The 16,940-nt window shown below is 27.5% G+C and overlaps 1 protein-coding gene across 4 annotated transcripts in view; it reads left to right on the forward strand.

The window, feature by feature from the left end:
* LOC119679547 (ETS-like protein pointed) overlaps positions 1–16,940 on the forward strand; it is a 90,743-nt gene that overhangs the window by 68,628 nt on the left and 5,175 nt on the right. The window contains exon 1 of one of the 4 annotated variants that reach the window (XM_038091963.1): positions 12,966–13,937. The exons of the other annotated variants lie outside the window; for them this stretch is intronic. Coding sequence (XP_037947891.1) covers positions 13,163–13,937 — 775 coding nt within the window. The 5' untranslated portion in view covers positions 12,966–13,162. Of the gene's footprint in view, positions 1–12,965; positions 13,938–16,940 lie in introns of those variants that run through there. 4 annotated transcript variants of the gene reach the window in all.

Genomic DNA, 16,940 nt, shown 5'->3' on the forward strand with positions numbered 1-16,940 from the left:
CTTTTTAAAATTACTGTAGTAAATTAAGCATTAAATTTAGTATCTAAATTATTACTATCATATCAATGGGATTGATCTGATTCCTAAAAAAAGTTCGCTTCACATTTTCATATATATCCATTAATAGTTTATTAAGTAATAAAGCAAAACCCATTTTTTTATCTTAACTTCTCTTGATATAATTTATAAGTTAATATGTTCCATTAATAGTTTATTAAGTAATAAAGCAAAACCCATTTTTTTATCTTAACTTCTCTTGATATAATTTATAAGTTATTATTTTAGTTATAATTTGTAATGATATTGGACCAGGTTTGAATTATAATAATAATATATTGAAGTTTAATCATATAACTTAATTTTAAAATTTCATATAACAATTAAAAGTTATAATAAGGATTTTATAAGGAATTTTTTGATATTTGACCCAAAATTATGTTTATTAGATTTAATAATTCAAAGTTAGTAAGCAGTCCATTCAAATATTTACTTAAAATTTGGTATTAACAATCAGTACAATTGTTTAACATTTCGTTTAAAATAACGATTTTTAGTTAATAGAGTAATACGTACATGTAAGAGAGAAAATAAATGAAATAGAAGTACTAACACTCGATATTAGATATACCTATAGCTTGACTAAAAAATGGTTTCAACGTTGATGCGTCTGAATGAGCAAATTACAAATATTATACTCAAATTTTCAGAATATGTTTTAAGCAAATTTGTCTGCGGGTAATGTTGCTGTTCCTAAATTAAAACACAAATAAGTGCCATTAATTATAAATAAAAAAAATTGAAATTAAATGTAAAGTGAATGAGAATTTTCCCACGCCTTGGCTTTGTGTACAACCGCTGTTATTCAAACAACAGAGATAAAAATTTCAAATTAACTCGGCCGAAGTGAAAACCTGACAAAATTGTATAACGTTTGTATATATATACTCTTTTGTCCACCACAGGTAAATTTAAAATTCTGCTGGCTCTTAGTTAAAACGTAAAGGTGGTTGAAACTGCAAACTATTTGTAGGCGTTGTACTTTTATTCACAGGACACTACTTTAAAGGATTTTAAATTAGTTTACTATGTGGTTTAATCAGACATCAAAAAATACATAAAAAGTTTCTTATTTTTACTGTTGGGTACAGAAATCGACGGTAGTTAAATAGCATATTTGGGTATGTTTTAAAACTTTAATATCAATTTAATAATAACTAACATACAGGCCTCTGGGTGCACCGGCTTTCACGCAGTTGTCAAATATCATTCTAATGCATTATAGATAATAATAGTTATTTTTATATTTATACTATTTTGATGTATAACATAATACGCTGAATAAAAATTATATTATAATTATAAAACAAAAAACTTGGATTAAAAATAACGAATAATTATAATTATATAAAATTGATTATAGAAATAAGTTTGACGGAACTTGAGAAAAGATTTTATATTGTGAATTAATATATTGAAACAGGCCTCTAGTCGCAACGGCTTTCACACAGTTGTTAAGTATCATTCTAATGTATTATCCATAATAAAAATAGTTATAATTATATTTATATTGTTTTGATGTATAACATAATACACTGAATAAAAATTATATTATAATTATAAAAAAAAAACTTTGTTTAAAAGTAACGAATAATTATAACTATATAAAATTGATTACAGAAATAAGTTTGACGGAACTTGAGAAAAGATTTTATATTGTGGATTAATATTCGAGTATTAAAACCATATATGCATATAATTGTGTTATTAGTTTAACGTATAATGAACGAACCATTTAATCATACATGCATACTTATATATGCGAATATTGGTAAGTTGTAAGCTTGTTTTAGCTGTGGATCAACTTTCATTCAGCTGTTAGTACTCTTACTATGTGAAGTTGACTGTAGCTGTGGCTGTGACTATGACTGTGGCTTAGTTGTTGCGTTTCGGAAATAAGCTACCAATAATTCGTTCATTTATAAATACGTCCTCTTCCATCCTCTTCGTTTGCATAAAGCAAGCAAGTTTGTTTTTTATGCTACGTTGCAAGTGCTGCTGGTGCACCTGTCCAATAATCACCATGACTACTTTATTTGTGCAGATACAAAATGTTCGTTGGGAACATATGTGCACATAAAACAACAGTTGGACGTACAAAAACGCAGGCACACTTGCTTTCATATCCTATAATATAATACAACAACAAACGTTTGAAGGCAGTTGGGTCTGGTTTTTTTTTTGTTGTATTTCTTTTTAGAGTTTTTCTGTGCACAGTCAGTACAGTAAAGTAAGTGTTAACCTACGTTTATAATTTTCTCATTTCTTAATGTTTCACTTAAGAATCTGTTCTGTTTTGTTCTGTTCTCTTCTGTTCTTTTCTCTTCTGTTGTGCATTTTTTTTCTTTACTGTGGTGTCTTTTTTTCAGAATGCTTTTCTTGCATTCAGAATCTTTATTTCCGATTTTTAGTTCCGCACATGTTTTTAGGTACGTAATTGTAAGTTGTTTTTATCTTTCTGCATTCCTTTTTTGATAAACAAAATCAAATTCTCTTGTTGTCCCCCTTCTTGTAAATAAAACACATAAAAAGAGCAACACAATGTTGTTTTATTTAATTATTTTTTTTCGTACTTTAAACCTAAATACCTTTTTTTGTATGTCCTTTATTTGGTGGTTGTTGCTGCTATCCTGATCCTGTTTAAGTTGCCGAACTCCATGATGTGTGTGGGAAGATGATCACAACGTTTCATATTTCAATATAGAATATATGTATGTGCGTTAATGTTATCTATTAAATATATGTTTACATATATTGTGTGCCAAAGAACATACCAATTACGCATCTCTATATAAATAAATATTTTCGTACAAGGTATTCATTCGGAACTAAAGGAAATAAATTACCGGATGTAATTTTCTTTGAATTGTTATACTTTATTCTTTACTCTATAATTGTTAAGTATAATCTTTCATATTATATATTACAATAATTCATAGTAAAACTATTAAAAAAATATATTTTGTAATTTTGATTTATTATTTTATTTTGAAGCTATTTGAGCCAGTGCACTTGAGCACTTTTACTCTTTCTTAACTTGAGCTATTTTCAAAACCCCTTTTTACACCTTGGCTGAATTATTGTTTATCACTTCATCAGACTAAGCAATAACTGACCTCAGATATGCATACCTCTTCGAGGAGCCTGTAAGCATTCTGAGATTTGATAACGCGGTGTTGATAAGTCTGTCAGTTTTCGCAAATAATTTCAGGGCTCTATCCTTCATGTATTTTTTGATGGAATCAATCTCGAGGCCCCTGAGGATGTCATTCGTCCTAATGTACCATGGTACTTTGAAAAGTCTTCTCAGAGCCTGGGCTTGTGCAATTTTTAGCTGGCGAATAGTAGTGTTTGTGTTAGTTTATGTTTCTCTAAAAATATTATTTCATCACTAACATAACTTGACTAAAAATTGCAAAAGGAGAAGTTGTGTGTGAATGTATACTTATTTATTTAAAAGACCACAATAATCCGTTACCGGATTTCGGCTTGACGCAGTATGTCCTTCACTGGCTGCTGATTTTACATCACGGTTGCCAAACCTTCTGCAATAAACTAAAGTCCTGAGGAAAGCAAGTTACTAGTGCGAGCCAGATAACTATGGTATTAAGAGATGTTAGGTGAAGACTGTGCGACAATGTGGATTAAGGATGACAAGGATTGCGCTGCTATTTTCCAAGTTCAATGCAACGAGATGCGTTGCCTTGTGTACCCGTTCGTGGTCCTCACTGTGAATGGTACTATTCATAATAGTTGGTACATAGGCGTTTAATTATGATTTTTCAGATCTCAGTTTAATACATTTAATTCAATGTATCTGTTCAAGCCATTCGAAATATGTAATTTGTTCAATTCTTTTAAGTATTCTAAACATTTATGGTGGTAAACATCTTTCAATCTAACCAGTTTATTAGTTTTAAAAAAATAAAGTGCAATATACTCTTTAAAGAGAGATCTTGAAAATCTTTATAGAAATTAAAGTAATCTAAATTCCGTATGCTTATATTATACTAAGAATATTTTAAATAAAGAAACACCTGTGTATTGTCTTGATAAAAACATTTTTTTGAATTTGATTTTTTGTTTTGACCATTTGATGAAAGATTATTATTCTTAATTCTGTAATTAATTTAATTAATTTAATTAATCTTTAATTAATTAATTATTCTCCAAAAACTGTATCATAATTTTACGATCGATTTTTTGAGACCTTTGCTTTCTTCAAATATGAAATTATACATGATGAAGTTTATTGTGCTAACCATTTTATCATCTTGAGTTTTATGGATTCATGGTTGATTCAAAGCAATCAATTGATGCAGAAATTTAAATTATGTTGGTACATCTCCAAATATTGTTTTAAAATCGTCATTATTCGTAAATAAGAAAACACGGCACCAATTTATAAAGATTTTTCACTTGTATCATCTACAAATATGAATCCATGCTTCAAATTTTATTTAAAATTTAACATTAAATGACATAAAAATGTTACTTATCTGAAGACATTTTTAACAACCCAGAAATAAATGTAATACAGATATCTTCAGATGTGCAATAAAATGTTAATAAAGAAGTATTTTGATGTAGCGAATCATACGAATCTTGATCAGTAAAGTTAATCCGTGAAGTTTATGGCAGCAAGGGGCTTATGAATCATCGTTTTCAGAATGAGAACACAAAATGGAGGAAACTTGTATAAATCAATGGTTCCACACATAACCATGATTATGGCATTGATTTGCTTCCTTATTTGCAAATAAATAAAGTATTTATTAAGTATTATAATTTTTAAAACTTTATGCTATTAAATATGAAAAATATATTTACTATATTTGATTTCTGAAGACATTTGTAATGTAGTGGAAAAAATGGCGGAGTCTATATTAACAATATACTTTACCAGTATTACGAAATGAATCGATATAGCGAAGTTCAACACAGTTAATATGCAAAATAGTCTCTCTCTCTCTCCAATTAAAAAATTGGGTGAAATACGATCACTATATCATGTAGCGCCAATATAAGATGACTTTTCGTAAAAAATCGCCTTATACATAAATATAATATATATTAATAAACTGATAATTATTTTTTTTTTATAAGAATGCTAAATGTGTAAAGGATATGAAACAAATTCGTTTCGAAGTAAATTTCTATGTTTGTAACTTCTCTATAGATTATTTCTTGCAAAATTTTCTAAATCCGTTCCGAGCATAACAATTGCAACATCATTGCAGCACTGAACTGTGCTTTATGCACATCAGACGAATTCTTATCTATCCGATATACATCATAATATATTGTAATAATAACAAAAAGAACTAACGCTTTCATTGTATTGAATTGAAATAAAATTAAAAAAAGCATTTTATTGATATATCGAACTCGCTTGACCGCTTCACGGATCACTAGTTTCACTTTCTTATTATTTTTTAATATTATAGGGAATATCTTCCAATTTAGTTAATTTGTAATATATTCCCCCGCATTGATAATTTCAACACAATTTTTTTTAAATGCGTTAGAAATTTTTATGCTTCACTTGGTTTAAAAATATGTAAAATATAATAACAAAATATTACACAAGGGAGAGTAGCAGTTATAGAAGTAAAGAGAAATATTACGTTAATGGGAATTTTTACAGATCACAGATCATTTCCACTTACTACATATATTATATATTTATGATATCGATTTTGTAATTATTACTAAATTTTTTCTCACTATAATTAATGTTATTAGTTGCTCAATACTCAATGTGATGTACTTCTACTTATAGAAATAAATTTTAAGATATCAAAATCCTTGTCAGATAAACAGCTTATCCTTTGAAATGAAATACTAAATCCTGTTTATGTCAAAGTCTTTATGAAGTATTTGATTTGCATTAAACTTTATGTGTGGTTTGGCTGCTTAACTGATATATCCGAAAAGTTAATTGTTATTATGTAGCTTAGTTAAAACAGTTTTAGTTTCTTGTTTTTGTCTCTTCACTACTAACAGGTTCTAGCAATTTTTTCTTTTGGCTTGGAAATGAATTTAAATGCCCAACGCGTACTGCATAGATGCATTGACATCCGATTTACATTATCTGCCGCTCAGTTCGACAACGATACGCAACACAGCAATGTCAACGTGTAATAATGTATTACGAAGAACTGATTATTGCTTTCAGTACGTACGTTTAAAAGGCACGTACTATGAATGCACAATGACAAAAGTATATTTACTTATATGCTCGAGCATGCAAACGCCATATGTAATAACTACAAGCAGCACACAGGTATATTATTTATACCGGAAGTTCGTTCAAACTATCAGTTAATTGTAAAGAATATAAAGAATAGCATTCGTATCTACAAGTGCTGTGTATGTAGTAGCATTGATGGTGCTACTTGTGCAGACTCAAACAAAAAATTGAAATTCTCACAAAAGGAAAAGGGAGCAGCGCATGCGTTTAGCTCTAGTAAATGTCTCTTCCTGTTTGAAATTAAATGCAGATTGTTTGAAGGATCTTCTTATTGTTAACGTAAGTCCACGCGTTCTGTATTCAATATTTTTACCTATATATGTATATTTTTCATTGATAAAATTTATTCTACTTGATTCGATTTCATACAATTACAAAAATATCGTATTCCTTTGAGATTTCTTTTATTTTAAGAAGACATTCTGAAACTATTTTTTCATTCACTAGCATAATATTTTTTTAATATAGTTTATTTTGTACCTTTTCTTTGACATTTGCAGTAAGTAATAACTAACTCGTAATTCGATCTAGAACCAGAATTAACAATTTTACAGGTACACTACCGAAATTTTCGCTCAATAACTCGTTTACATTATAATATAAAAATAAAAAACATCTGTCAAAGTGCATAAAAAAATTGAATGAACGCCTTAGGTGCTTTCTTTTGGCAACTCCTACTTTTTGTCTCTTTCCCCAATAATATGACAATCTAAATAAGGGCGAGCAATAAGAGTGTTTAATCTTATCCTTTCTGGTTCCTCATTTGTTTGTGATTTGTTCCTTTAATATCTAGCAACGCACGTGCGTCTACTTACCTGTGTTGTTGTTGTTGTTGTCGAGTTCTTCAGCTTTTGCATCTGTGCTTTTAATAATGTCTTTTATTTTTATTACGTGAAGTACACATTCAGTTAAATTCACAAAAATTAAATAGATTTGTATGCAAGTGTACGCCTTTGAGCAGAAACTATTAATTTTATATTAATGTAAATTCAAAGGCAGAATACGAATACCCTTATAAGGCGGCAGACGGTCGCGGTATACTTGATCTTTTCTCTCTTTTTGTTTCCTATACTTACGCATATTACGCTCACCTCACCTTCTTATCTTTCATATTATGTTGTTTTCTCCATGCTTAAATTATGAGATTTTGACAAATTGAAGCCTTTTTCATCATAGCTTTCCTGAATCTATTCTGCAGACCTGAAGAGTGAGTTAAGGGTTTCCAATTGTTGTACTTTTATTCCATGCGTAAATGAAAATGTTTAAGAGTTTAATTGGTGATCTGTTTCTTCTTTTTCTGTTTGGTTGGCTTATGTACAGATTTCTTCACTTCTTGAAAATAAATTTTTGATTTATTTATGTGTAATGCGCACGTGCTTGAAACGGAAATGAACCTAACATTATTCCTGCCGTTGTTGTTTTTTTTTGTTTTTGTTTTTTTGTTGGTGTTAACAATACGAAACTTATTGTCAGTATTCTCATCAAGTAATTCCCGATTCCAATGATTATGTGATCACTACGATGGTAACAACATACTCATACACATATAATTTGACAATCTTACACCCTACACTTACCTCACTTACTCATATATATTACTTTGTATTTCCGTTTTTAAAATTATTCTATAGAATTTTTGTTTTTAGTAATTTGATTATTATACTGTCAAGAACTGTTTTTTTTTTTAATATGAAATATATATTGAATTATTAATAATTAATATTGATGTTGCATATAAAATTTGAATGTATTTTTTTTTTGGTCTTAAGAAAATTTTAATTTTGGTAGTTATGGGTCATATATGGCTTTGCAGTTAAGTTCATTAAACGACGATGGTTTCGTCGAATACTTATTAAATTATTTTAAAACTGTTGAGGATGAACATTTTATGTCTTTAGTAAATTTAATGTTGTGTTATATTATTTATATGAGAATAAAAATAAAAAAAATATGATAAACGCCCATAAAAACTGGTAGTACGTATACAATTAAAAAATGGGGCTTTAAGCGACATTTATTATCGAACCAATTTATACAAAATAACTCTTGTCACTAAGTTAAAAATATTCATTACATTATAAAAGTTGTGTAATTTTATTTTTATATTATTTATTCCTTATGTTGAGCCTTTTCCAAGTTAATACAACTGGGCACTTTTACTCTATGATTTCTGCAGAGTTGCACCCTTCTCGTTGACTAATTTATGTATTCCTCAAAAGCTTCACGATTATTCGATGACTGATCTAAGTTCTGCGTACAGCCCCGTGCGGCTAATGATTATTTTGAGATTAGATAGTGCTAAATAGAACAGTTTGTCGATTTTTACGAATAGCTTCAGGGCTCTGTCCCTTATGTATTTTTTGACCGGGTTTATTCTAAGGTATCTTAGCAAATCATTCGTGAGGATGTACCATGGCAGTTTGAAGAGTTTTCGGAGAGCCCATACAATGTGATAATACGCGTCATACGCAAAAAATGTGGTTATAAGAGACATTTTTTTGCGGACCAATCTATACAAGATCACACATGTCTCTAAGTTAAGATTGATTAATATCTTTCATATTAGTAATTAAAATAACAATTTTTATCGTATTTACTTCCTTTTAAATATAATGTTTGCAAATTAACATAAGTAGTTTTTTTTTCAATTTCAATTGAATTTCGAATAATTACATAAGTTTATCGCCTATGATTCTATACTAAACATTTATTTTTAGTAATAGTAACGATAAATCATATATAAAATGTGTTTCAAATATTTTCGATAGAAAAATGTTTACACATATGTTTTTTTCTGAAATTTTCATATGAAATGAGGCATTTATTCGCAAATTGTTTTATATTGTCGTCATTTGGTCTAGTTATTTCATAATGCTGTGTGATTGTAATTGAATATGCATATATTTGAAATAATAAATGTAATGTATTATATAAATAAAATAAGAACAGCCAACATTATCTGAGTTATCCGATATTCAAATTATATTAATTTATGAAGTCAGATATATATTTTTACGTTATTGTTTTAAATTTATATATATTATTCAGTAAAATTAAATCTCAAAATAATAAACTTTCCATGTAACCAATTTTGAATATAGATTTATAATTTTACTTATATAGACTAAATGTGCGTAATGGCAATATAAAGTTTTTGATGTTAAAACAGCATCAGTAATAGCAGTAAAAAATAATATTTTTTAGTTTATCTCCTATAAAATGTCTTCAAAGTAAAAAGTTATGTAGCTATAAGCTGACATTATTTTTTTAATTATCAAACATAATCAAGCTACTACCGAGAGACAACTAAGAGCATATCATTAAATTTATTTACTATTATTATGAATAATTTTTATACTATGTCTTATGTGTAATTAATGAAGTAATTAAATTAAATATTTTATAAATTATAATACATAAGAAAAATTATTCTTCCTGTACTCCTCTTTTACTAAGCTAGAAACTACTAGAAACTAAATGCTTCTAGTTCATTATCTCCGCTCTGTAAGTTAGTTTAGTTATGCTATTTTTAATTGTATTCTCTACACTATTTAAAAATTAAATTAATGAAAATAATATAAAAAAGATTTTTTGTGTTTAAGTTCAGTACTTTTCGAAACTTCTCTAATAAATAAAAATATTACAACAAAATCAATAACATTTTGCAAATCCTTTCTGATGTTTATAGTAAAAGGAATTATTTGTTTGAAAAAATTTGAATAAAAATTATAATGAAAATGTTTGTGTAGAGATTATCTATAGACATTTGTTTATTTATTGTGTGTTCTTACTGCAGCTACTTAAGTGGGGTGCAGACTATCATACTGGTATGTCATACGAGAGAGAAAAACGTCGTATGACACACAGGTATGATAGTCTGCCACCTTTACCAACGTGTTGGCGTGCTCACCAAAATTTTGGTGAACAGCTCTCGCATACGCGTTGTGTATGATAGTCTGTCACCCCTAACGATTCATACGTCATACAAGAGCATTTTTGCCTTGCAAATTTATTGTGAGCAGGTGATATATGTAAAATTTTAATATGAATTTAATATGTTTTTTTATTATTTTATTATTATTGTATTTATTATTATTATATTTATTATTATTAAAATTACACTTATAAATTTGTGTTAAATATTTAATTGTATTTTAGTTAAAAAAAATATAAATTTTTACATAAAATTCTTATAAAAAATTAAAATACAATTAAATATTTTATGTAATATATTAAATATTTTATTTAATTTATTAAATATTTTATTTTCTTTTATTTTAATTTATAAACGATGATTATAAGTAAAATTTTTTTTAAAAAAACATCTATATATAAACATCGTTAAATTTATGATCTAAGCCCAGTAATAAAAAAACATATTGAAAATTGGTCGTAATAACAATTAATTAATAACCTAAATTTAAGATATAATACTTTGTATTCTAAATATGCTTTTCTTTGTTAAAACTTGTTATTAAAATAAAAGAATTTTAAATGTTAATAACCTTTAACTAACAAAAATATGGAAATGATCAAATTTCTTGAAAAACAATGAAGATATGTATATACATTCTTATGTATATATATATATATACATTATTTGTATGATCTATTTATGAAAAATTTCTTAAGAAACTTTACAGGTAGTGAATGAAATTAACTACGGTTCTTTACTGATCTTTTCATTTTAACTACTGTGCTTAATGACCAATAAACCTAAAAAAAATATGAATATGGATGCAGATAAAGCATTTTTAGATGCTTTCATCGAATGTTAATAAAAGTAATCGCTGTTTGTGGGATGTCCAAAGCTGTGAATATAAAGATCGCAAAATAAACGCGGCATATATAAAATATACAAAATTATAATCAATTATAAGCAAAGCACAACCTATACGTTAACTATCAATTTTTTCAATTTTAAAATTTTATTTTAAACACACAAATTTTCACAGCACTACCCGCAAAAGCACTCTTCAAAAATTTTGCCTAATCTTGTGTGTCATACCTGTTCAAATTCGGTCGCTAGAAGAAATTTGAGCAAGAGAGAGCGCAACTCGTATGACACACCAGTATGATAGTCTGCACCCCACTTTAGTCAGGTTGAACATTGACTGCATCCGAGAGTGAAGCAAAAGGGGTATCTGATATAGATTTAGTTTAGTAACAAGATACGTATGTATTATAACATTTTCAATTTATGATTTAATCACTTTTATAAATGACGTTAAAGATTTTAGTAAATATATTATAAAAAAATTAATACAAAAATATTGCAAAATGTATTTACATAAAAATAAATTTTAATTCTTAAAATGATCAACTTGTGGTAGGTAAATTACTTGTTTTTTTTTATGAAATTCCTAGATTTGCAAGATATTATTAAATAAAAATTAAAAATAATCTAATAATATTAATAATGGATTTCATCGATAATACCATAAGATTTTCTTTATATCTATATTCATATATGTATCTGCATTTAATAAATGTGACTCCCTAAAGAATAAGATGTATTTACACCCATAAATGCGCTTAAACTATTAAAAATTTTATAAAAATTTTTAGCACTTCTATTGTTTTAATATTTTAATAAAACAACATCAAAAATTAGATGAAAACAGAAAACAAAAATAATAATAGCAAAATTTTAAAAAGTTACTTGCTTTGCATGAGTGCTAAATAAATGAATGAATGTGTAATAAATGAACTTTTGATTAAGAGAATTCATTTAGTATTTAGCGATTCACTTGAACCGAAACCAAACCACAAACATGTACAAATAATACAATCAACAACCAACAACCAACACACACAGCAAACAAAAAACTCGCACTCACGCACACACACAGCAAACAAAAAACTCGCACTCACGCACACACACACACACACACACACCACACAAACGCATTTAAAAATGTTTGCATACTCAAAACAAGAAAATTGAAAAAAAAAATATTTTTACTATTGCAAGGAGGGAAAACAACCAGCAAAGCAAATACCAACAAATTCTCATTCTTTGAACGGATGTCGAAGCTATTAGAGGTGCATACACTGAGAAAACGAAACGCGGAGTAAAATAAAAATTCGAGTTCAAATATTGTTGATTTTGTTGAAATTTCAAACGAAGTGACGTACAAGCCGTTTTAAATTCGTGTGAAATAACAACAGAACGAAATGTTTTTATATTATAAAATAAAAATATATTAGTAAAAAGTGTTATCTAAAACAAAAAAAAAAAAAAATCAAAAATATAAATTTAGTGCTACGGCACTGGTAAAATTGGATAAAAAATAATTTTAAAAGAAATGATTATTTTTATAAGAAAAGTTCGAGGCAAAAACAAATGAAAGAATTTAAGAAAAAATTTATCTTAAACCGTTTCTACATATGAATTAATAAAAATGTATTTAATAAAATTCTTTGAAACGATCACTCCAAATACATTATACATTAAAACGACGGTTAGGAATTTAAATTAAATGAAAGCCAACCCCCGCCCGCATAGTGTAAACATTTTTGAAACGTTAAATCATTTATGTGCAAAAATTAAGAATATTAAGAATATAAATATGAAAAAAAATTAAACTTTAAATCTTATAACAAAAATCTGTATTATTTTAAATTAAATTTCAAGTAACACCAGCATAAATATTTAAACAAAAAATAAACTTAACGAATCAAGAGTTTCATTGTGTATATGACGACCAGCTGGAATTGCATAAATAGATGTCGTGGCTCATATTCGAGTATTATTAATGAGAACACACTGAATTTCATTAGGTCAATGACGAGTGATTTAATTAGAAATTTGACAATTTCAATTATTTTGAATATTATAAAGCAAAAGACATGCCGCCCTCCTCGTTTTTAGTTGCTTCCACCATAGTATCTACAACGAATCCCTCAACATCGTTATTAACTAAATTAACAAGCACGAGTTCAGCAGCGGCAGCAGTAGCGAAAACTCAAAAACTTTCATCAAAAGAATCTTTGGTTATTTGCAGAGAAACAACAGAACAGCAACTAAATCAGGAATTTGAATTACAAATAGAAACCGAAGAAACAAAAAATTTCTATAAAAAACATTATCCACGTCATAATCTATCAGGTCAAGATTTTAATAAATTAATAAGACCTAAAAAATCAGAAACAACGACAAATTACTTAAAAAATATTAAACACGACGAATATCAACATCACGGCGATATGGTCTTGCAAAGTTATGAAAACTATACAAACTATCACTTGCCGCTTCATAATCCGCAATCGCACCAACATTCGGCAGCCACGCATCCTCAACAGCTTCATGAGTACAGCGCACATGCGCATCAATTGCACTCTGGCCAACAAAACAACGTCAATAATAATAGTGAACGACAACATCTTCAGATGCACCAACATCAGCGTTTATCCGCCGGAAGTACGGGAAGCGCTTCTTCGTCTTCTACTTCGAGAACAACAGTTGGTTCTACTGCATCTGTAGGGGCTAGCAGCTCTAGCGCATCATCGTTTGGTTTAGGTTTCTTCAATGATATACCTTTTGTTAGCGAATATGTTCCAACTCATAATTCTGCCACAAATTCTTACTACGCTGAGAACTTAGATGCTAATTATTTTAATCAAGGTAAAGGAAATACTTAATTATGATGATATTAGACTAGACAAAATCACATTAAAAATTTGGAGTGATAATGCTGTATAAGCTTTATATCTATTCAATTATGTAGGATAATTAAGTAGGATTTTAAAACATATTAAATAAAATTATTTATATTTACTCAGGGGAAATCTATTTCTCGAACAACTGAATCAGGTCTGTGTTCCCATTTCATATATATTGTAAATATATACATAACATATATATTTAGATGTTAAATTAACAAATTATATTACTTATTATATTAATGATCAAATTTTATATATATAGTCATTTATAAATATGAGTTAGAGTTGCTTGTAAAAAAATAAATATTTTTCTATAATTCAATTATATTCTAGGATACCTTCAGAAGTCAGTTTAACTTTGACTTTTCTACAAAAATTTGCTTTGTTACTTTTCTATTTTTTTTTTGTTTTTTTGTTGTAATTTTTTTAATCCACTAAAACTAACTCTTACAAATGAATGGAGAAGATTTTCACTGCAGTGTAGAAATTTCATTTTCGTAATTTGTGGAAACAGCTGGGATCTAAAGACTTAGTATCTAGAAGTTTCTCTAAGTCAGAAGTCTAGAAGGTTTATCTAAGTAAGGATCCTGTTTTTGTTGCTGTTAGGTGATACTTTTAATTTTTTGCAGAAGTAAGTGCTGTTAGGTGGCACTTCTTGAATGTTACTTATTTTAAAGTATATATTTTATCTAAGTATCTGTCTAAGTGAAATTATGGAGCTTATTTCATAATTTATTTGATTGAATACAATAGGAATACTATTTAAATGCAATGGGAAATTTTTAATTAATAACCTAATAGCTTAAGTAAATGATGATGAGAATATTTTTTAATTCATTATTTTTGTTTTATATTTTAAACAAAGTTATATTAATAGACTCATATTACACATATTACGTATTACACATATTATTTTGCTTTATTTCTTTTATATGCCAGTAATTTTAAATTTTAATAGTATATAAATTTCATCATCAGAGCACAGAGTTGTTATTCAGTCTACCTTTCAAATCTCCTTACGATGCGAAATGTGGATGTTTTTTGAATACAGTTATCAAATAAAAATCTTATATAGTAAAAACTTATCTGAAAGTTATAACACTGCCAATAATATATAAACGTTATTGTTAATAAATATAAAAAAATTTTACTTAAAGATATTTTGTAAATGTAATCTATAAAGGCCGATGTACTCTTAATTATTTTTAAGCTGGATACCATAGATTTTATATATATACTGTATGTCACTTTTACTAATAATATATAAACTCATCCAATTTAATCAGATCCGTTCAGATTTAACCGTAGCTGCTATATAAGTTAATCATTCAGTCACATGAGTATTTAACGATATCCACCATCGCTAATAACATTCCAATTCATTTGGTTAGTTTCTATTGTGATGATTCTATATATTGAGGTTTTTCTGTAAGGTTCTAAGTCTTATAGATCTAATGGGATCTATCTCAATTTCCAAATATTTATATTTTTATGATATAATTTTTTTAATTTTTTGAACTCCTTTTTTCCTATTAGCAGAAATGTAAAAAATATTCAGTTACATTTTCTTGAAAATATAAAAAATAAAGTAATTTAACTAAAAAACATGGATACTATTTCATTCACAAAAATCGCCTGTATTTTGGCATTTTATTCAAATATGCAAAATAAAGTTCGGAGAACCATAAAAATGTGAGACTTGAAATATAATCCAGACCGTCATAGCATTTCCGTAATAACATTTCATTTTGACTATATATTAATATAATATGCATGTTTTAACAAATCATTTAAGTTTAATAACTTTTTAAATGTTTTTAAAAAAAACAATGAATAAAAAAAATTTATAAAATACTTTTTAAATTTCTGATTGATTGCCTATACCATGAAAAAGCTACTGCAATCTCTATTTATAATTTTATTCAACGGTAATCATCTTAAGGAACAGAAAATAGAATTTCAATAAAATTCTCTTCATTATTTGCATAGGATTTTTGAATAAAATGGCAAGTGTAATTACATATCCTGAGGTAAATAATTTCCAAACAAAGTTTGATGAGACATTTTGGTGTAAAAAACATCAAAAGGAATTTAAACTTGCAACTGCCACAGCCACAGCCACCGCCAACGCAACCGCAAATAATAAATTTAATTAAAAATACAGATACAGATACAACATTACGCTATGTTGAAAATTTAATTGCAAATAATTTATGAGGCTAAATTGCTTGTTTCTTTTGAATGTATTGTAAGTAGGTAAAATATTTTCCATAGGGTCAGATAAAATTATAAAAACTACATATAGAATAGTTTATTGTTCAAAGCTTAACTTAGTCTCATATATTTAAAGAAATATATAAAATTCGTTTCTATAACAGACATTAACTCTCCTCGTCTCTTTTCAACCTTATTTTATTTTAAAGACTTTTATGTATTTCTTATAAATATAAAGCAAATTTTTATCACATGTGTAAATTACATGGTCGATATATGATAAGATTATAACTTTGATGATATATTTCTGCCATTCTATGTGGAGTATGTATGTAGAGTTTATGTTATTAATTCAGATCTGATTTTCTTATAGAAATAGGTAATAACGTCGTTTAATCTATACTATGCATATTATAACTACCGTTCAATTGTTCTCATCTAAATCTCGGCTGTTGTACTGAGACGCCGAGAATCTTGATGATAATTGTGTTTTTGTTCGGTCCTCTGCGAGTTTGCCCGATGCATCCCCATGGTGCAGTCTGTTATTGATTGTTATTTTTGTCGACTATTAATCGATTGAAAGAAAAATATATATGGCCTGTTTTTATGATCTTATTCGTTCACAAGTTTCTAGAACTAATCTAGAATTCGGTCTATAAAGAGTTTCTGTATAGTGAATTGAATTTATTCTAGAGATTGCGCCAATTATACCATATTAGACACTCTTTATCACTCATACGACATTGCT

This window comes from Teleopsis dalmanni, chromosome 2 (genome assembly GCF_002237135.1).
Source record: "Teleopsis dalmanni isolate 2A chromosome 2, ASM223713v2, whole genome shotgun sequence".
NCBI classification, from domain to species: domain Eukaryota; kingdom Metazoa; phylum Arthropoda; class Insecta; order Diptera; family Diopsidae; genus Teleopsis; species Teleopsis dalmanni.